Source organism: Gadus macrocephalus, chromosome 11 (assembly GCF_031168955.1).
Source record: "Gadus macrocephalus chromosome 11, ASM3116895v1".
NCBI classification, from domain to species: Eukaryota; Metazoa; Chordata; class Actinopteri; order Gadiformes; family Gadidae; genus Gadus; species Gadus macrocephalus.
Window position 1 is genome coordinate 17,884,940 of NC_082392.1, and position 20,625 is coordinate 17,905,564.

General features: G+C 43.0%; 2 protein-coding genes across 8 annotated transcripts in view; both read right to left on the minus strand.

The window, feature by feature from the left end:
* mroh1 (maestro heat-like repeat family member 1) overlaps positions 1-14,434 on the minus strand; it is a 39,174-nt gene extending 24,740 nt beyond the window's left edge. For 6 of the 7 annotated variants that reach the window (XR_009528065.1, XM_060065275.1, XM_060065276.1 and 3 more), the window contains exons 1-16: positions 14,284-14,434; positions 13,412-13,509; positions 12,031-12,176; positions 10,063-10,194; positions 9,509-9,671; positions 9,191-9,289; positions 8,203-8,354; positions 6,865-7,005; positions 6,372-6,464; positions 5,552-5,630; positions 4,466-4,579; positions 3,660-3,733; positions 2,942-3,064; positions 2,038-2,145; positions 794-938; positions 226-266 (exon numbers count right to left, since the gene is read on the minus strand). Coding sequence is in view for 6 of the 7 variants with exons in the window: in XM_060065275.1 (XP_059921258.1) it covers positions 226-266; positions 794-938; positions 2,038-2,145; positions 2,942-3,064; positions 3,660-3,733; positions 4,466-4,579; positions 5,552-5,630; positions 6,372-6,464; positions 6,865-7,005; positions 8,203-8,354; positions 9,191-9,289; positions 9,509-9,671; positions 10,063-10,194; positions 12,031-12,176; positions 13,412-13,509; positions 14,284-14,408 (1,833 nt within the window). In the remaining variant the exon portion in view is untranslated. Of the gene's footprint in view, positions 1-225; positions 267-793; positions 939-2,037; positions 2,146-2,941; positions 3,065-3,659; positions 3,734-4,465; positions 4,580-5,551; positions 5,631-6,371; positions 6,465-6,864; positions 7,006-8,202; positions 8,355-9,190; positions 9,290-9,508; positions 9,672-10,062; positions 10,195-12,030; positions 12,177-13,411; positions 13,510-14,049; positions 14,129-14,283 lie in introns of all 7 variants that reach the window. The other variant, XM_060065277.1, reaches the window with a different exon arrangement.
* Positions 14,435-14,693: 259 nt separating this feature from the next.
* The window catches only part of ncam3 (neural cell adhesion molecule 3), a 13,416-nt gene continuing 7,484 nt past the window's right edge, over positions 14,694-20,625 (minus strand). Inside the window, exons 10-17 of the mRNA XM_060065282.1 lie at positions 20,538-20,625; positions 20,221-20,340; positions 19,870-19,872; positions 19,469-19,596; positions 18,828-18,996; positions 18,024-18,201; positions 17,575-17,688; positions 14,694-16,858 (exon numbers count right to left, since the gene is read on the minus strand). The exon at positions 20,538-20,625 is cut by the window's right edge and continues 80 nt beyond it. Coding sequence (XP_059921265.1) covers positions 16,822-16,858; positions 17,575-17,688; positions 18,024-18,201; positions 18,828-18,996; positions 19,469-19,596; positions 19,870-19,872; positions 20,221-20,340; positions 20,538-20,625 — 837 coding nt within the window. The 3' untranslated portion in view covers positions 14,694-16,821. The remainder of the gene's footprint in view (positions 16,859-17,574; positions 17,689-18,023; positions 18,202-18,827; positions 18,997-19,468; positions 19,597-19,869; positions 19,873-20,220; positions 20,341-20,537) is intronic.

The window sequence follows — 20,625 nt, forward strand, 5'->3', positions numbered from 1 at the left end:
ACTAAAGATTCATGGCAAAATGAAAAGTTTTAGAGTTCTCAATTGCTCAAAAAGCTCATGCCAACTTGTCCTGACAATGCCTACAATGGACCCACCAGTGCCTCAAACCCCCAGTTCACCTTCAAAAGGTTACCAAAAGATGCACATGACATCCTACGCTAGGGTGTAGGATGCCACCAGTATGGGTCTGAACTGGTATTCAACAGCAGTATAGTCTGGACTCACCCACAGCCTGATCATCAGAGTCTGCGGCGATGGTAAGTTAGCTGGGGGACAAAAAGGACGACAGATATTCACCTTCAATACAGAAATATGTAGCTTCTTAAATTTAGCACAATGCTAACTTAGCCAGATCATACAAATAGATGGCTTCATCCACTATTCATTCAATGTACCTTTTTTTGTACAGTGAGGAAACAATGGTGTCTTTGGCATATTCTGATTTTTGTGATACATACTCGATGTGTGTGAATTAATGATTTAAAAAAGGGACTGGCACCATCTAATGGTTAAATACTGTATATGCTACACTGATCTCAGTACTAAGAGAATAACACCTCTCCCTAGATTATATAATACAGCCATCAATCTAAAGTGAAAGTACAACGGCTGGATGGATCAAGGCCTTCAATAGCTAATCCGACCATAAATTAGTGGCGATACTTACAATATATATGTAATATATACATATACAATCCCTAGAACATTAACAAAAGCAATTCACTGTGTACGAAATATTGAAAATATTTGTGACATCCCAAATGTATTTTTATCGGTCCTGTACTAGGAGCACCTTGCTGTGTGAAGTCTATGTTGAAGGTGGCCTCCTTGTTGCTCCGCTTCTTGCTGCCCAGTACGATCAGACTCCGACACAGAGGGGTGGTTGCGTTGCTGAACTGAGGCGGGGTCAGGTAGTACAGCAGCATGGGCCACAGCACCTGCGGACAGAAGAAACCCCATGTGAAACACTACAGGTTAAACCTGACTTCCTGACAAGTGTCGTCCTACAGAACCCATTCATCTCCCGTGACATCCAAGCATCGGGTCGTAGAACTCCTCACCACCATCTTCATATCCTTATTTGCAAATAAGGATATGAACTAAAGGATATATCCGAACTAAACCAAGCAATGTGACATATTTTAGTAGTGTTTTGACTGTGCTGCTGTTTCTTAAAACATCTTAAAAAGGGAAAAGTAGGACCGATTTGGATGGATTCTGCTGAGCAGCGTTAGGGTTAGCAATACAATGTACAATGTTTGAAGGTGTTTTTTTTACTTAATTTTACTTAAAGGTTGGGTATGGGATTTGCGAAACACCAGCAGATTTTGAAAATACACAACTCAAATGGTCCTAACCCCTCTCCTTCAACGATGACTCTGACTCCACCCATTCCAAGTACATGGACGTGCAATAATGCACGAGCGTGAACACAGATGCGCGAGAGCGAGGCAGGCTAGCTAGGTTGGAGATTAGGGTTCTCTTCTAGTGCTAGGTCAAAATGTGGATCAGCTAGTTAGCTAGCTCCAGTAGCTACCGCAGGATAACAAACAAACAGAAGCTTGCACTGGGTCACGAGCTTTGAGTACGTGCACAAAGGGGTCACGCGCGGGGAGAGGGGGAGTGCAGTACGACCGTTTGATTGACGTACTTACTGTCCAATGCCACTCGGTGGTTCTGGAAATCATTGGCTGTGTTTTTGAGCCCTGCCTGTTCCACAGATGATTGGCTTGTTTAATTTTCATGTCAGTACTTCTAACTCAGTGGCTGTAAGTGGGTTATGATAAGGATTTCAGGGTAATTTTGCAAAAATGGCCCAAAAAGAGAATTTCCATACCCAACCTTTAACTACCCAATGAAATGTACCTTTATTTTGGGTACATTTTCATTGATGAAATCAACTCAATTTGATTGCACTTTGCAAACAGTTTCAGGGAAACGCAGTAATAGTACTCGTTTAAGTAGCCGGTATGGACGAGGCAGCTGTGGGGGGTATAGTGGGGGTACAGAGAGAGAGCCAGGGGGGGGGATACGTACGTCAGCTAGTCGGCTGACCGTGGTGGTCAGCAGGTGGAGGGTATCGTCACACATGCTCCTCAACGCCTCGTTAGACACCTCTTCTGGATCAGTGGGCTTTGGGCCACGCTAACACACACGCACACACACAGGAAAAACATACATTTTATATTATATTTGTATATGTTCAATTTAATTTATTTACATATATTTCAATACAAGATAAGCCTTTCTTATACGGATGAAAGGTGACATCGACGCGGATGCAGAGTTGGACTAGCTCTGCATTATTCTGGGAAGCAGACAAATCTGCAAGCTCATGTTTTACTGCTCTGACATATGCATCTGGCCACGCCCTGACACGATGACTGAACAGAAGATTCAAAGCCTTGAAACATTTTAATTAACAACCAGGATGGCTGCCACTGATGTGCCACACATTTCAGTGCTCTGATTGGTTAAAGGTCTACCCAATTGCGTCCAGAGGCATTTGGATGGCCGCACGTTGATACCAGAGAAGAACGGTTCCAGAGTAGTATGCGTTTGCAAACGATCGAGTGATTTCAGTGCTCCCGCTCCACAATATCAGCATATGCTCCACGTGAACCTCCTAAGATGGCACAATTTGATTGGTTCACTCTCTCGTGATAGTGAGCAATATCCCATGATTGACATCTCAAACTCGGGACATCGTTTTCTAATGGGGACGGTCGTCTCATAAATAAACCGCTAATAAAAACGGATAAATCCCGGCAAAAAGTGTTGTCTGGTTTATTTTTGGAGTGTTCACGTGTAGTATATACTCAAACAATTATTCAATAATCGTTAAATAGTAGGCAGCAATAGAAGCCAACTCCAATGTTTCAGAGCGTTATCAAACACGTCCGCCCTACAGACGTGGTGTGCGTGTGTGGGGGGGTGGCACCTGGTACGTGTCCGGCAGCGCACAGTGCTGCACGATGAAGCGCACCAGAAGCTCTCCGCCCTCCAGCTCCAGGTAGCCATGGTGGGCCATGGCACTGATGACCTGCACCACTCGCCTCTTCACCTGGGGGACCACACACACACACACACACACACACACACACACACACACACACACACACACACACACACACACACACACACACACACACACACACACACACACACACACACACACACACACACACACACCAACATAGATAGAGACCACACACAGATGAGTATGCTTCTTTTCAAAGGAAACAACAGGAGGATGAGGAAGAAAAAAACAGCGAGATGTCAAGAATGACCCAAGAAGCTACGAGCACGTTTCCCTGGTGTGTTGAGCAAACTTTGGCTGTAAGCTATAACTGATAACAGCTACTGAAATCACAGCAGGTCACTGGATTGACCCATATCGCCTCCACTTTTCTTTATCCTGCACTGAAGCACATTAAACCATTCTCGGCCCTCAGTTATCAGTGGGAATCAAATACTGTCTCACAGAGACATGGCCACGGAACGGCCTCTCCTGAATACGCTAGCTTTTCTGCTACTGCTGTTAAAATAAGCCTAACCTCCTGAATTTCCAAAAAAATGTCTGTTTTATCTTATTTTATGTTAAAATTGAGAAAATGGTTAGCATATTTAATAGGCTTAGTTAATAAGTTAAACTGAACCTTATTGCTGTGGTCGGCCATTGGTTGTCTAATGCTGGCCAGGATGAGAAGCTTCTTAGTTTCCATCATGGCAGCTGAAAAACACACACAATCACACACACGCATACAAAGTCATATGTGCAGAATAATTCATCAATGAGTTCATGTGCACCGCAAGATTATTATTATCAACAAATCTAACAAAAGTTACGAAGGTGTCAAAAGCTGGGTGGGCAAAGATTCTGCCTTTGGCAAAGATATGCAAACTTCATATCCAGTAATCGCAAAGGTCGAAAAGTAAACACGGATATCTGCGTGAGCCAGTATGTGAGTAAGCGCGTGTGTGTGTGTGTGTGTGTGTGTGTGTGTGTGTGTGTGTGTGTGTGTGTGTGTGTGTGTGTGTGTGTGTGTGTGTGTGTGTGTGTGTGTGTGTGTGTGTGTGTGTGTGTGTGTGTGTCTTGGAGCATGTGACCAGTACTTAAAGTAAAACACCATTTCACTGTTGAGCTATTTCTCTCTTATTAAAAGCAGGATCTACCATTGCTCCAGGATCACTCTAAATTAGGGTCATCAAATAAAAAGTTTAACAAATGGTCACAGATATGACCAAATACTATGATATTGGAAATGAATGCTTCCAGCCAACAAGTGACACACTGCTGGGATGTTGCGAAGGAGCAGTGTATTCTGGGTAAAATGTGATTCATTTAGAGTGTGGGTAGTCCTACCCATAGTCCAACTTCAATGGAACAAAGTGGGTGGGTGTTTGTGTGTGTGTGTGTGCATTGAGCGTGCGAGCGAGCGTGCGTGCGTGCGAGTATGCTCACTGCTGGAGTTGATGAGGTGTCGTAGGACAGCCAGGGAACCCATTCTATTCCTCTCGTTGTTATTCTCCAGCTTCTGTAGAACCGAGAGCACCAGCTTGTCTGGGAAAGCGTTGGCTACAAGAGACAAGGGAGGGGACAAGAGGAAGAGGAGAACCACAACGATGAGACGACAAATAGAGGTAAAGAGCGAGGATGTTTGAGGGTGACAACATCATAGTCCTAAGAATAACGACTGTGTTTTCTAGTATCTGGTATCAAACACCATCATTATTCCGTTTAAAGATAGTTCCCATGATTCTCCTTGAAAGCTTTGCATCATGACTGTGTCTGAAGAGTGATATGATTTTGTCTTTCGCTATATTGTTTCACTTTTGTTCTAGCTGAAAAACTAGATCTGGAATCTAGAGAAATTAAATGCCAGATTCATGCCAAATTTTAACAAAATCTGACGCTTAAGAAGCAAGTATTAATATTGAATGGTCTTTCACTCTACCCTGATTTTAGTTTAACGAAGGCCAAATTCGCTGGAAGATTCGCTGGAAGTTGAATATTATATCATTCCCCATATCATGGTTTTTAGAGATAAAACACAAGACTCAAATATTGTATGTTAACATAACTATGCATGTAGTTTTGCTCCACAAAGGAGTATCTGTTCCTCTTTCCCTCTAATCTTGTGGGAGTCTGGCGGTCCTGGCTCCAAGTCTGGCCTAACTGTGTTAACCCTGCCTTGACCAGCGACTAATCACAGCGAGTGGATTCCTACACGGTGACATTCCAGTCAATTAAAAAAAAATCACATGATATTCCCATCACACGTTCAGGGGAAGAAATAGACTTGATGAAGATGTGTTGCTAAAGAACCATGTTCAGCAGAGTCGGTTGACTAACAACCGACAGAAAATATCAAAAATAAGATACAGGACATAACGTAGATGAGGAGAGAGATGGATGCAACAGATGGAGTCACACAAATATTTACACACACACACACACACACACACACACACACACACACACACACACACACACACACACACACACACACACACACACACACACACACACACACACACACACACATACCTAGCAGGCTGAAGCAGCGCAGCACCTCGTTGTGGTTCTTGACGGTGGGGGGGTTACTGTAGTCCACAGGACTGCACACCTGGGGGCAGAACACAGGTCACATGACTCTTCTGATGCCCCAGTACAGCAGGGCTTGGTAAGCGAACACAGCTGAACTTCACAGCTAAATATGTTTGTAGTCTTTGAGCTTGATTTGATATTCTAATTTATGGTATAAGATATTTTTTTAAATAGCTGAAAATGATGCAGAATTTGGTTCCTCATAACCTAGTGAGATCCTTTGGTTGATTCAATGTGTTTCGTAAAAAATACTTTTTTTAGTTGTACAAGGACATGTTAGAAAATAAGAATGAAATATTGTAAATGAGTCAAAAAACTTCTGCAAAGTGATTTGTAAGCTTATTTTGAAAGATGCTCTACAAACAAACATTTTTAATATCATAGTTTTGTCTGTCACCATTCATTGAAATCATTATCATTGCCATGAGTCATCAACCATCTCTTGGATGACAGATTGCTGATCCAGCCAGCGCACTGTTGACATATGGTCATCATGGTGATATTGCGGAAGCTCTCAGGTGACTCAACCACATGACAAGTGACTACCCGAGAACTCACAGCACGAGAAAGCTGTAGTGTAATGTTGAATGACAAACCATATGACTTAAAAAAAAAACTAGGCTGCAGGAATGGAAGACTCTGTGATTAACCGTGCCATTCATTTTAAGTAAGTGAGTGAGTGAGTGAGTGAGTGAGTGAGTGAGTGAGTGAGTGAGTGAGTGAGTGAGTGAGTGTGTGATACAGGAGGACATGTTCTTACTTGATGGTGCAGGGCAGACAGTAGACTATCCAGTTGTGTCTCCAACACTCGGCTGCCCATGTTGACAGAGGCATCAATCACCTGGCACAGACTCTGCCGGGAGGACCAAAACATGACTTTTAATGTACTTTCAACACCATTATCACAGGGAGGATTTTTGTTTCACAATAAAAAAATGTATAATTTGATAAATAAATAATTATATATATTTTGTGCTTACAATAGAATCATACTATATTGATAAGGGTTGTGCAAATGTGTTAATATAGATAGAAACTATATGCAAAAAAAACGTAAACATATTGTGAGGATATGGGTGGGCTTCTCATAATAGTAATGCCATATTGACGGTCAAAGATAAAAGATATCAATCAGGTTAAAGTAATGTACAGCACTAACAATAACTGACAAGTTTGTCCTTCAACTCTCCTTCAGTTCTTAACGGTTCAGAACCAAGATGGCCGCAAGGTGAAGGCGGCCCACGATGGCTCACCTTGCTGATGATGAAATGCTCGTTGTTCTTCTTGTACATGGACAGCAGAGCCGGGAGGAGCCGGGGAATCTGCTCCTCCAGTTTGTCACTGGCCATGAGGTGGCTCATGGGGCCCACGGCCTCGGCCACCGTCAGCCTGAGCTGGAACACACAGAGGTCAAACCGAGGACATCGGTCAGGCCGGCCGCGACCACCAACTACACTGAGGGCAAGACTAGTTCATGGTCAAATAAAAAAAAATAAAAAATGAAAATGATTTTTCGCAGCAGGATAGGAACGCACAAACCAGACTGTATACATAACAGTCAGCAGATGAGATAAAGAGCTCCAAATAAAGTCAGTATCAGAATACAAGATAAGAATATAAGACTACCATTTACAACAAACAGACCAGAAATACACATTGTTCAAAAATCCCATTAAAATGTGTCCCAGACACACATACAATCATAACACACACACTGATCCCAACGGACCAGGTTCAAGGGCTGAACTTTAAATAGATGAAGAGTGTGCTTCACCGTTCCACGACTATTTTACCTCTGGTGGAGCCAGTTTACCTTGTTATAGCTAAAATGGACAATGGAGTCAAACGACTTAAGGGAGGGAACAATCCACTTCCAGTGGATGTTCCTGTGTTTACACCAGGTGTTACCGCATTCCAACTCACACACAATGTTGAGCAAGACACCAACCCTGAAAGAGGACAGGAAGAGAGACTAGGAGAGTAACTGTGTGCGTGGGTGCGTGATTAGGCAATAATAAGGTTCCTGCTGTCACTCATGCAGCATAAAAGGCATATTTGATTGGTTTCTTCAACCGTAGTGAAAATTACTTGGGAATGTCCCTTGCCTTTCCTATTATTTGGTAGTTTATCTAAGGAGCTAAGTACTGGGGTTGAGGGATATTCATTCTTCATCATCAAGGTTTATAGTTCAGCCTCTTTGCACACATATGAACCACAAAACCATTCAGGTCTGCATTTGATACAACTCTGATAAACCATCGGAAAATCGTCCAACACATTGAGGTACACTGCATTGAATACGATAATCATGGGAATGGAAAAACCCAAGACTGTGCAAGTAGTAACTCATTTGCCATTCATTCTGACGTCAAAAAAATCCTAGATGCACGGATGCATTCAAAACCTTCGTGGTGTCATGGTACCATCGTTTCAAACACGGTACTAATGCAAATGCATTAGTAGATCAACGGCAGATATCGGAGCGTGCTTTCAAAGTCTTGTGACCGGCCATCGGTCTAGTAGTCACATGGTGATACCATGTTGCTCCCTCGGTATGCAGCATTTACCACACGTGAATCACACGGTCTCACCTTGGAGTCCCGGCTCTGGAGCCAGCCGTTGAAGAGGATGTCATAGGCGGCGTAGATCTCACTGGAGAAGGTGTCCTTCCTGACCGTGGGGTCCGGGGCCTTGTCTAGGTTGGCCAGGTACTCCAGGATGCTGTCGCTAAAATGAGACAGGGCTGTGGCAGGACGGAGGAGAGACAGAAGAGGGGATGAACAGCTGGGGTTATGTGGGCAAAGTCTCAGAGGGCAGAAACTGTCAGTAACTGTTGTAGCTGTTGTTTACAGTTGTTGCAGCTAATGCCGCATTTCCACTGCAGTGTGCGGAACAGATCGGATCGCAAAGGTGCGGTAGGGAGGGGGCGGCTTGGCCCAGCTCAGTTCCGAGGTCGCGTTTCCACTGCCGACAGTACCCTTTGTGGTAGGCCGGATGACGATCGCCGCGGCAGCTACGTAAACATCGTAAACAACGTCTTCCTCCCCAAGAATGCAGACGAACGTCTCCACCTCCTTGTTCGCCCAAGCAAGCATTTTACGCGACATGTTAATTGTAAAGAATAATACCTCAAGGCTACTGTTTGTTTGTTTTTATCCCCGCGTCACCCGGAAGTGATGATTCTGTCGACCAATCAACGGAGGGGGTGTGTAGCTAGAATTTCCTGGGACCCTTTCAGGCGTCTCGTTTCGTTTTCAGTACCCCAACGGAGGAGTCCTGAAAACGAGGCCAAAACGGGTACGGCTAAGTCCGGGTCACGCCCACTTTTGGCGGTGGAAACGCGACCCGATCCGCACCTTTGCGATCCGATCCGTTCCGCACCCTGCAGTGGAAATGCGCCATAAGACAACCGTAGCTGCGAATCGAGCCACAAGAGGTGGCGAATGGAAAAAAGGTACATAGTGCCGGTTTAGATGTTACAAAACACAGCAAAGAGATCTTTCTATGTTTTCACATTGCAAGTTAAATCGAATTCAAAAAAAAAAAAGGAATTGGATTTAACTGTAAACCTATGTATACCTGAAGAGAAGACCCACTTCATGTTGTCCTGCCTGGCCATGCTAAGCATCGGCAACATGGTTCCAAGGATGGCATTGACAAAGGGCACCATCCCATACACTGTAAAACACAAACCAAGAGATAAATACAATATCCATAGACACAGGGACTCCGGGAGGTTGGACAAATGATGCAATTACTATACATATTATTTTATGTTTTATGTTAGTAGTATGTAAAAGAGGTGTCCCGTTATACAAAATGAAGTCTAGATCGTTCTGAAGGAGCGGTCCAGCTGTCTCTGTGAATGAGTGTATTCATGCGAGTTGGGATACTTGCCATTAGAATCTGAGAGGTTCGCTAGTGTCTGAACCACAAAGAAATGTGGTAAGATCCCTGGCTGAAACTTGGTCAGGATCTCCTCCATGATGTCATTGATGTACTTGTTGCCCACGGCAACCAGGATATTACTAGCTGCCTGCTGCCAGTCAGGGGTTACTTCCTGAATGAACCGAGAAATTAGAAAAGGGTTGGCATTGCAACACACACACACAACCAATGCACACAACTAATCCCTTTACGGGATGATTAAAAAACACACCCACTAGTATCTAGAAGAAATATACTTCACTTCAAAAGGCTGTTAAAGTTTATATTTGATCGATTTCACAGGAGTGGCGATGCACATACACAACTTAGGGTCCGAATTGCTTTATCATTCTACTGAAAAAAAATGTAATCTCTTCTTGGCATCACATGACACCTAATCCAGCCAATCGGAAACAGCCATGACCTGTGTCTCACCATAGGCCAAGCTGTCCAATGAACTCGATGGTAGTGTTTGTTGTACTCCGACATTAACATTGCCATCAAAACAATGCAGGGCTGGGTACCTTGGAGCGGGTCATCTCGTCGGAGGCCAGGGAGATGATGCTCTTTATCCTGGGGTAGCCGATGTCCTCCAGCCTGTCGGCAGCGATGAGCTCGATGGTCTGCAGGATCACCACGCGGTGACTCACCACCAGCTACAGCAGAGGAACGCAGCACAGCGGAGGATACATCAGTGCGCTGGGCAGGCAGAAACACACTGGACTGTCTTTGGCCCACAGCCAATACGGATTTGTTCTGAAGACGGACACGCCACTACCTTTTTTCCGATATTGGTTTTCTTCAGTTCATAAAATATGAATAATTACAAAAGCCTTCAAATATAAACTGTATATTCAAATATAAACTGTTAAATTTCATGAGCAACATAATGTACATCAGACTGACAGATAATATATATATATTATTTATATATGCACACGCACACGCACACACACAAAGTAAGGCTTATGTAAAGTAGGTGAGCGGTGTTTGACAAAAGATCAGCTGTGAACATTGAGCACAATGACATTGGTCAAAGAATCATCCCGCTAGTGTGACACATATAAGGGCTTAGGGCTTCCGAAAACCAGCACAGGGACAGGCCCTAAAAAAATGGATCGGAGGAGGTGAAGAAGTTGATGACCACTGGCCACTTTAAGGCTAGGCGTGTGCAAGTAGCATCTTGCAGATTCACATTGAATTAACAAATGATCAATGACCTTAACTGTCAGCATTCAACTCAGGTCAATACAAATAAAGAATAAAGCTCCATTATAGGAATCATGGCTACTGTGAACCGCAATATGATCGGTTGTGTTTGCTTTATTATGAAGTATTTTAACAGATCGTTACCAGCTCATTTACTGGAGAGAAAATTATCCAAATTATACGCCTAAGCATAAAAATGACAGTATATCACACGTGTAGTTTACTGGGCAACAGATGAAACTTCTATGGTGTATTTCTATGACTAATGTTGCCAAACAATCATCTGATCCAACACAAGACACTCAGATGTGAGACTATGACAAGAAGTCACTGTATCATGGTGAGTGTGTAACCCTCACTAACCCTAACCCTAACCCTAACCCTAACCCCTAACCCCTAACCCCTAACCCTATCCCTAACCCTAACCCCTAACCCTATCCCTAACCCTAACCCTTACCCAAACCATAGCAGCTAATTTCAAGCCAGTAAAATCGCAGTAGTCTAATCCATAGACAGTAGAATCAAAAATAGGGGTGACTCGTCAGACGGACCAATCAGAAATAGAGACGGGCATGTCTTTTCAGGATATTGGCATGGCCATAGTAGGATTCGTAATTTCGCGTCCAGGGTAGCCACAACGCTAGGTTGGCCTCAATGCTCAACTCCACAGCAATACATGAGCAACGCTGAATCTCATTATGTGTTGAGTGCAATATTGCTCCACCAACACAAGGTCCTCTGATCCTGCTCGTCAGGAATTATTTTGTGAACCGAGCCCAAATCAAATCAACACCAGAAGTTAAGACAGTCAGACAAACAAACTTGGCCCTACCTGAACAGTAGACCCTATACATTATAATACCCTAATAAAGCTAATATGTGTTGAAATATGATCAAAATCCACTCTAAGCCCTTGCATCTATGTGTCAACAACACTGAGGCATTACAGTGTGGTTATAATTGTTGATCTTATCATTAGCTGCAAGGACAAAAGGGAAGCGTAGTGTACCAAAAACGATGGTCAACACACAACAGCAGTCATTTACTCACCATCACTTCTGGAGGAAATGAAATTAGCAGAAATCCACAGCTTTTGAATGAAAAAGTACTTCCTTTTATTGAATTTGACTACCCATTATAACGAGAGCTTGCAGTACTTCGCCAAAGTGTTTGGTGTACATAGATTGGTTTAAAGTTAACAGTTGAGTAACCATTAGGAGGGCCGTTCAGTAGCACCAAGATGCAACACAGAGCCAAATGTTCCTCCTAACACTTTGTCTTACCTTGGGATGTTTCAGCAGATAGTCCTGGCACATGGCCAACACTCTGTCCGGCTGTTGCTTCCCCAAGGTCAGGACAGACTTCCTCACCTGCTCCTGGACCTCTGCGTCTTTGTCGTTGGCTCCGTCCAGTAGAGCCAGCGTCACCTCTGGAATGAGGGCCATAAGTTATATCTATGGACACTTTACACATATTATAGATTTTCATAAAATACCAGGTCAGGGATCAACCTTGAACATTTAAAAGTACTCTATATGAAAGTTTTGTTTTTGTTATATTTTTTGTGTGACATTCCACCATATAGAGAAGAATCAAGACAGTTGTGGTACAGTAAAATATATCCAAACCTAGCCTAATGGAAACTTTGATTTGCCATGTCTTGCATGAGAACAGATCCGAACACAAAAATGTTTCTCCATAATTACGAATCCTTTTCACGATTTCTTACTAAACACATCATCATCAAATCCAATACATACTACGTAATTAAAAAATGGAAAATAGGATACAATTCAACACAGTGCGAGGCAGGGGCAAACAACACCCAAGTGTGTATCTTGGGTGTTGTTTGCCCCCTCGCACTGTGTGCGAGGGGAGAAAAGATACTACAGCCTGACTGGGATTTCAGACATGTAAGGGAGTTCACTTCCTGAGTCATTTGTAACACATGCGTTCTTGAGGTGAACATAAAGTGTGCATCGCAACATGCACTCACAGTCTCCCTGGGCTGTGTGGCCAATTAAATAAGAAATTCCTGAAACATTCATTCATGGGCTTGAAGGTGTCCATGTAGAATCAATGCACTGGTCCGAAAGGGTGCATATCAACGGAGAATGGTTGAAAAAAAAGACCCATTCAAACATGTGAGAGATAGGGCTTGAGGTTTTTAAGGTTCAATATAGCCCTGGGGAAAGGACTAGGGAATGTCATATGCCGTTTTGCTACAGCTTAATGTGACCGTGTTAACCCAGTTAAGACTGTAACTGTGTTACAGCATCATAGCAGCGTACAGGACCAAGGAAACAAAAAAAAGACATGCATGCCATACATTATGAAGTAATGGTGTGATCAGCGATCGATAATGGCATATCCTGGGTACCAATCCCAATGGCTTGTCTCTGAAGCCCATGTGGAGGAGGTGCATTACGATTATTCCTATAGCCATAGAACTTAGTGCCCTTTTCAAATATATTGATATATATTTTCTTTGATAGATTGTATTCAGGTCAATAGGGAAACAACCCACTTCGCCAAGAAATCTTTATATTTTTCCCACATCTCACCTTGACAACATCCCTGAATGCAAACCGCTCGGACATATTACTTTTTATTAAGCCTTAGTCTCAAAGAAAGTCCCAACGATACAATTGTATAATTACTCACGTTCCACATCTGTCTCGTCCATGGTGTCTGAGAGAAGAGATGGATGGCTGAGGATGGACTGGCCTCTTAGGACAGACGGCTTGGGAAGATCACAGGACCTGTATTTAATACATATGCATACATAAAAATGCCTATGAACCATAAAAAAAACAATTCACGCTTAGTCTGATTGATTATCATTTTGACTTCATGTTGTACTTTGATGCACAAGGAATGACCTGTAGCTTGCGATTTATTTTGACTATTCGTTATTTTATCTGGAGAAATATTCAAATCTTATGAATTTAATGTCCACAGTATAGTTCAGCCTGGCCTGGTTGGTATAACCACAAGGAATAACACTGAATTAATTCATTGTTTTTTGATTGATGATGAATACAATTAGATATTGTAGTAACTTACACAGTACACACATACACATACACTACAACATCTTAGAAACAAGTCACCCGACATGCAACAACAAGGTCAGGTGATTTGCATTTAGGTAAGTTAAAGATCTGCAATTCATGTTGCAGAAACAATGTTATCATGAAACCTATCATACCACCCCATCCACTATCACACTGAGCTCAAGAGCATAACAGACAAGATGCAAGACAATCGTTAAGTTGATCAGTTCACATAAGTCCATTCACGTCTTGCAACATATCTGCCGTCGTAAATGGTCCGATGACACATCGTCCAGCGTTGGGTTTAACAAGGTCTCTGCTGGACCTAGCAAACACAGTCCATGATATCAGCAGCAGTGGCTACGGAAGACCTAGCATCGTTTTAGCACAGATACAAAATAAAACACAGAAAGCCACCCCGTTGACAATGTCCTACCAATCGCTTGTGGGCTTCCACAACACATACACAAACACACACACCTTAGAGAAGGTAACCCTTTCCCAGCGTTAGGTTGTCGCTCGGCGTAAGCGGTGTCGTCCAGCAGTACACTGACGGGTCCTCTGCGTACCCGCTGCTCGTCGCAGGTGTAAACAAGCTGGGTCATGTGCCTCGAGTCAGCAGGAAGGCATCAAGCCGAGGGCCCGCCCACCGCTCAAGCGGAGGCCCGCCCACTCAGCACAGAACTGACAGGCATAGAGTGGGTAGTCATAGAGCGGGTAGTCCACCATTAACTTCAACTATATTATGTTCATTTCTGTTCAACAGTGAAGAGGATAAGGGAGAGAAGAGTAACAGTAGGCTCTCTAGATCTGCTAGGACGGTTCATGTTGAAGCTTTTTGTGTTTCAAAGACTTCAATAGTATAGGGTTTGGAATAGCAATATTCATTTTCTGAGCAAAAATTACTCTTTTTTTTTAGATTTTTTTTTATTATTTCTGAAACATATGAAGCTGTAAAAAATATGTGTATTTACAAGCCATTCAGGCCTACAATGTTCAAGGCAATAATAGTAAATTATTCAATTGCTCAAATAGAACGTCATCAGGGCACATTCATCTTTAAATATGTTGAGCTGCTATAACATTGCATTGCAAATCAAAAGCAACAGGTTCAGCTTTTACAAACAAAAAATGTTTTTTTGGACATGATCCAAATTGTTATGCACCTTTTAGTGTAATAATATGAAATATTGGTATGGAAAGAAACATAACATCACATCACTTCAATGTAAGATAATTCTGTTCTATATTAGCTAACTGTTGCAAGAACAACAGAAAAGTCAGAAACCCATCTGAAAGATCGTAATCCTGCAGGATCAGAAACAGTCAATAAATAAATTGTTTTGTTATGTATAAACATATACAATAGACAGCCTTTTTTGCTTTTGTTCAAATGCATGATTCATGTATTTTAAAAGGCCGGGTTTCAATAAAGCCACATATAAAAAGTTCCGTCAAGAGTGCAAGAATTGAATAGTGGCGAAGTCACGCCCCTTCCGGTAGAGCTCATGGGACCTATGAGATCGAAAAATATGAATGGGTGTCAATGGAGAGAAAATAATTATTTTCTGGTCCCAGTCTGCCCTGGATTACACATATGTTGTTTGTGGATTTAAATGATAATTTTTCATGCAAAAATAACTAATGATTTTTTGATAATTTTAGGTTTTATGTGTGGCCGCTTTGTGAACTACAGCTCTTCGCTGCTCTCGACGCATATGATATACGTCACCACACCCGCACTTGGAACTTGGCACAGAGATGGCACATAGGGCACATAACTAAAACTCTCCACATGCCCTGACTTATAGTGGTCTTCACCTCTTTCTATGCTTTTATCCTCGCCTTGAAAAAAAGTGGTGAAGTGGAACAGAGAGATCGCCATCTCTGTGCCGAATTCCAAGTGCGGGTGTGGTGACGTATATCATATGCGTCGAGAGCAGCGAAGAGCTGTAGTTCACAAAGCGGCCTCACATAAAACCTAAAATTATCAAACTTCTTCACGAAAATCTTTAGTTTTCTTTGCATGAAAAATTATCATTTAAATCCACAAAGAACATATGTGTAATCCAGGGCATATAAAGACCGGGACCAGAAAATAATAATCATTTTCTCTCCATTGACACCCATTTATATTTTTCGATCTCATAGGTCCCATGAACTCTACCGGAAGGGGCGTGACTTCGCCACTCTATTGTCTGAGAGGGGGTCATTTGGCATTTTGTGGATGAAGAAGCTTTCAATCAGAGATGAAGGCATGCCCTTCATTGAAACCGGATGTGTGGTTCTGTGATAGAGCTCGTAAGTCCGCCCCTTCCGGTAGACCCCCATGGGACCTTTGAGATCGTAAAATATGGGTTTCAATGGAGAGAAAGTAATTATTTTCTGGTCTCAGTCTTTCTATGCCCTGGATTACAGATATGTTGCTTGTGGATTTCAATTATAATTTTTAATGCGAAGAAAACCAAAAGAAAATCGCGAAGAAGTTTGATGATTTTAGGTTTTGTGTGAGGCCGTTGAACTACAGCCCCTCGCTGCTATCGACGCAAATGATATACGTCACCACCACTCTTGGACAGACATGGCGATCCCTCTGCTACACTTCACTGCTTTTTTCCAAGGGGAGGATAACAGCATCGAAAGAAGTGAAAACCATTATAAGTCGGGGCATGTGTCGATTTTCAGTTATGCCGATTGGGAGATTGACGGTTTTGTCCACGCCAGTCGCAGGGAGCGTGACGTCACATTCGAGACGTACGTAGTCTTTCTCGTTGTGTTTTCTCTACAGCCTTTAACTGAAAAATTGCACAATAAACGGTCAAACTCTTTACGTGAATAACGTTATTATTTGGACCCACACAAAACATACGCGTAATCCAAGGCATTTAATGACTGGGATCAGAAAATAAGAAAAAGAATTCCATTGACTCCCATTCTAATTTTCCTCGCCCAGAGGTCCCACGAGGGGTCTACCCGAAGGGACGTACTGACGAGCGATGTTATGTCCTGTGGCCAACCTCACGCTTCTGTGGTTGGTATGTCTCCAAAGTGTTTCCTGAAAGAGAGAAATGATATCATCACATCATCATCAACATCATCAGTAGTAGTAGTAGTATGAATTGTGGTAGTAACAGTAGTTAGTTATGATATTATCTGCAGCATGAGGTATGAGTATGCCCGCATGCAGCTTTCTTAATGGTAAGAAAGAAATATTAAAACCAGAGAGACAGCACGTGCTATACATTATAGACTGGATGGGTTAGGGGCATAGACCAACGTAAGACATACATAGACAACATAAAGATTGACTGCTCTGACCCATTGCTTTCAACGTGAAAGCTGAGATTTTGATAAAAAAAAGCCCTCCTCTTTATTTTATATAAAATATAGATAATATTGTGGAGTGTGTGTGGATAATGGCTGGATATAGCAGCCTCACTTTGCCCGAGTCAGACTGATTGGACTCTGGTGCTGGATGAGGCTCCACATCTGTTGCATTGAGCAATCCATGCGCACAAGTTAAACCAGCCATCAGCACACACACTCCAGAACACACACTAAACTAGATGGAGTTTGGCAGCCACCTAAGCGGCCTGTAGCAATAGCCATAGGGGAGATGAAAGGGCTCCTCCCAAACACAAGAGTTGTGTAGCCAAAACCAACCCAAGAATTAGGAGGGGGCTAATCTTTATTCAGTGTCATCATATCCCGTCATTCTCTATGACTTTTGTGTTTTGTTTATTCTGTCATATTTGTGAACGATCGCCTTACTCGTTTTTGGTGAGGGGGGCTTTGTCGCAGGTGATCTCATTCTTCAGCTTCCCCTCTGATTGTTGCTGGTGTATGCTGCCTCTTGGAGTGTCAAGACCCTTTAAATTCAGATCACTGCACACATATGCACATACAAACACACACACATGTACACAAGACAGACAGTCACACACACACACACACACACACACACACACACACACACACACACACACACACACACACACACACACACACACACACACACACACACACACACACTTCTGTGTTAATGTACTGATGAGGACAATGAAGTGAGGTAAATGGGTGTCAAAATCGACTCAGTTGTTCCTCGGCTGAAAGATGTTTACGCATCTTATTGTATTTATTGCAAGCCAGACATGTGTCCAAAGCCCCCTTCGCCCTATCCTGGGATCATTCATCAAACACAGAGACTGATGAACACATACCCATTAGTTCCCTCTTCCATTGTCTTGTGGCCTGGGGTCTTTCGACCAAACACTTTAATGGCGATGAACATCAGAAGACCACAGTTATTGGTGTAGCAACAGGTGGCATCCACCACAAGCAACAGCACCAAGAAGATCACCATAACGATGGCCACCACGCCCCCTTTGGTCATGCCTGCTGCTTAGGCCACATGAAACGAAACAAATGGGAGGGAAGAGAATAACATTAAATAAATATGAGACACTGGATATTTTGTGTATTGGCTTAAGTTGACGTCAAATTGATCACCTAAAGTGGCCAGCATACTAAAAACAATGTACTGTCACAATGTATTTGGCTAGTTATGATGGCCCAATGATGCAGTAGTGGGGACTTGCCTGCAACCAAATGGCATTTGGACCAATTGAAAGTAGGAGGTTGAAAATTAAGGTTGTGCTAAGCTTCCACACATTGCAACATATAAAACCTGTAAACTCATATTTGACTTTCGTATATGCTACACGTGAACCTCCTAAGATGGCGCAATTTGATTGATATCTCAAACTCTGGATTTTGTTTTCGTCGGGGAGCGCGCGTGACGGTCTTCTCATCACGCTAATAAAAACAAATAAAATGCTATTAAAAACAAATCGGCAAATAAAAAGTCTTATCTTGTTTGTTTTTGGAGCGTTCACGTGAAGTACGGTACATACGAAAACAATTATTCACCTCAGGCTCTGTTGTAATTGTCAATTATCTCTTGTCTAAAGTTAGTGTCTTTATTCTTTGAAACGTTCGGTTTGGGGGTGAGTACGTCCACGCACCGGGCTGCTTCGAGACACTGAAGCTCAGCTCAGCGGGAATGGAGGAGCCGTTTGCATTGACAGCCTTGACTTCAACGCGATAGTCTTCCCCGAACGCCAGGTCTGAGAGGGCGATGACGGATGTGTCGGCAGGCCGCTGCTCCTCCTTCCACCCGGCTCCTTCTTTCTCCTGCATACCGCACAGGGGTGAAGGACTCAAATGGTTATACTTTGACAGAAGGAAGCAGCCTCAAAAGGAGGGAAACAGGCTAAAGAATATAAACATGGAAGAAAGAGGGTGGGAAATTATAAATGTGTACATTTATGATGATCTGGAAGCACTTAGGGAATGTTCCATGGTTGCATGGTACGGTTAGCTTCTAGCCAGATCGATTTCTATTTTGTTTCTATTTCGTTTCATTTCAAAATTCATTACCACTAAAGAAACCGACACCAGACCATGGATTGCAGATTTTTTTTTTTAAAACAGGGCAGAGATTCAAGGTCTGGAATTAGAAAGTAAGCTTCCTACAAGCTTCCATGGATAATTCCAAGTAAAGATGTATGTGCAGACCTACATTTTACAGTAGTTTAAAAAAGGAGAGACCCTGAACGCAGTAATAATCAGAGCTTCCCATCCAAAACTGCAACCGAAGCCGTACCTCTCTGTATCGTACTGTATAGTGCAGGAGAGGAGAGCTGCCTCTGACCAGCTGGGCCACAGGGACAGAGAGGGCATTCCCGTCTATCTTCATCCCATCGGATGAAAGAACAGGGCGGTCCGGCTCGCCTAAGACCACGACCATGGGGAGGAAGATAATAAAAGGAACATTTAAAACACTATTTACAAGTAACCTCCATGAAACGTTCTTCAAGGAAGGGTATACAATAGTTCCTCTGGACATTCTTTTCAAAACAGTGAGGATGTATTAGCTGAATATCTGAGACATGAATGAAGAGAGAGAGAGAGAGAGAGAGAGAGAGAGAGAGAGAGAGAGAGAGAGAGAGAGAGAGAGAGAGAGAGAGAGAGAGAGAGAGAGAGAGAGAGAGAGAGTAGTAAGACCTCCTACCTTCTGCAAAAGTGATGCCAATTGGATGTGATGACATCACAGGCATCAGTGTCAGGTAGACAGGGGATGGTGTTATAACAGGACGTTGGTGCGATGACAGAAGGAAATGGGTAATGGTGAATGGTGTTATAACAGGACGTTGGTGCGATGACAGAAGGAAATGGGTAATGGTGAATGCATGTCATTTATGTAACATACCCCCACCGACATATTATTAAGAGTTTATGGGTCAATCAATATTCAACGTTGATGATAAAAACTGGTTATATTTTTCCATTCTTCACAATAAATATTTGTATTTGGAGTTATTACGTAAAAACGATTTGATGGCAGTCAGCACTTACGGATGCCCTGGCTTCGTACTTGCTGCGTGGTTGAATACTGTCCCAGGCCAACGGAGTTCATGGCGGCCAGGCGAACGGTGTAGGTGGTGTAGGGGGTGAGGGAAGGTATAGCGAGGGGATCTGAAAGCACAGCATGCACGCACATGCACACACATTAGCACCCATAACATACTAATGATGGGTCCCTTCATGTACCAGGGCAAACATAGCAGACTTAAAGTACTGAAGATAACACACATTGACCATGGACATGACAGTAGCAGAATCCTAGCTCTAGTGACACATAACTACTTTGGTTATTGTTGACTGAGCCTTACCTGAGACCGGGACACCAATCTCCTCCCACTTTTCAGCTGAGCCCCGCCTCCACTGCAGAACAAAGCTGCTGATTGGTGTGCCCCCACT